The 1260-nt window shown below is 32.5% G+C and overlaps 1 protein-coding gene across 3 annotated transcripts in view; it reads right to left on the reverse strand.

Moving 5' to 3' along the window:
• Positions 1-1237, reverse strand: part of JMJD4 (jumonji domain containing 4) — a 5148-nt gene extending 3911 nt beyond the window's left edge. Inside the window, exons 1-2 of one of the 3 annotated variants that reach the window (XM_026818440.1) lie at positions 623-1237; positions 207-555 (exon numbers count right to left, since the gene is read on the reverse strand). In XM_026818440.1, coding sequence (XP_026674241.1) covers positions 207-441 — 235 coding nt within the window. In that variant the 5' untranslated portion in view covers positions 442-555; positions 623-1237. Of the gene's footprint in view, positions 1-206 lie in introns of all 3 variants that reach the window. The other 2 variants (XM_026818441.1, XM_018034474.2) reach the window with 2 other exon arrangements.
• Between the last annotated feature and the right edge of the window lie 23 nt (positions 1238-1260).

A 1260-nucleotide genomic window follows, 5' to 3' on the forward strand; every position in this document is an offset into this window, starting at 1 on the left:
AATATAAATTGTGAATCAACAAATTTATATTATTTACATTCAGCTCTTGTGAATATTTCCCAACCGCAATAAATCAAGTATAAACATAAATGATTTCTACTCGTCCAAAACTGCATTTCTTTGATTTTGTTAAATACCACATATTCTTGCAAGCACTCGAATTTTTGTATCATCCTACAAAGCTCCGTAGTGTACTATTTATTTACCGAATAATATATCCAAAACATCGAAGTCCGGCGCACCGTCCAGGTTCCACTGCCTCTTGCACGACCAGTTCTCGGTTATACTCGACTTAAATATGCACGGCCTGTTCTCCATTAAATATTTCGCGAAGAACTCATCGTAACTGATCGACGGATCAAGATAATCGATACACTCGATCAAAGTTTCATTCTCTTCACCGGACGGCCTACGGTTTTGTATCTCGAGCTCTTGTAACATCGCGCACTATTATTTTGACGAAACTTATTTAATAAATGAATCCGATCATATTTTCTCATATCATATATATGCGGGTTTCGGCGATTTGAAACCGGCTGTAATTTATAGCCTCTCCTGAGAAAAATTGCGACACTTTCTTTTTTAAATTGACACAATGCCATGCACTACTTACAAAACTAACCTTGATACTTCGTTCATCTCGCGTTAACCTGCGCACGCTTCTTCTATCCGACTTATTTGTACAAGCAATAAGGAATAATACTAATTTTCTTGTTTATGTGCATAAATCGTGGACAGAGAACATATAAAGATGAATTATTCCTATATACATCCGTGATTAAATATGAGATGTGTTTTATACGTGTGAAAATAGTAACAGAATAATAAAAATTGTTCAAGTGACGAGTAACTGCTTTTACATGTTTGATTTATGTACTACAAAGAAATCTTTATTACATTCACTGATTTACATAATTAATTCAATTTCGGCAAGGCCTCATTATAATTTTTACATTATATTACAATACAATTAAGTAAACTCATATGAATTAATCATGAAGATAGAAAAGAGCCAATTTGTCAGTGTCTAGATTGAGCTTTCTATTTTTCTCTAAAAATTCTAATTTAAGACTCGTTTCGTTAAAAAATACATTGACTTATAAAGTTACGAGCTCTCAATAGTACAGAAATTCAAGACACCGAATTCTTAATGAAATTCTTAATGAAGGAAACGTAAAAGGGTCAATTTCTCAGTCTTTAGATCAAATTTACAGATTGAAAGTTTGAAAGATTCATCAAATTCTACAGAATAATTTGACA

This window comes from Ceratina calcarata, unplaced genomic scaffold (assembly GCF_001652005.2).
Source record: "Ceratina calcarata isolate Rehan_Ccalc_2016 unplaced genomic scaffold, ASM165200v1 scaffold789, whole genome shotgun sequence".
Taxonomy (NCBI): Eukaryota; Metazoa; Arthropoda; class Insecta; order Hymenoptera; family Apidae; genus Ceratina; species Ceratina calcarata.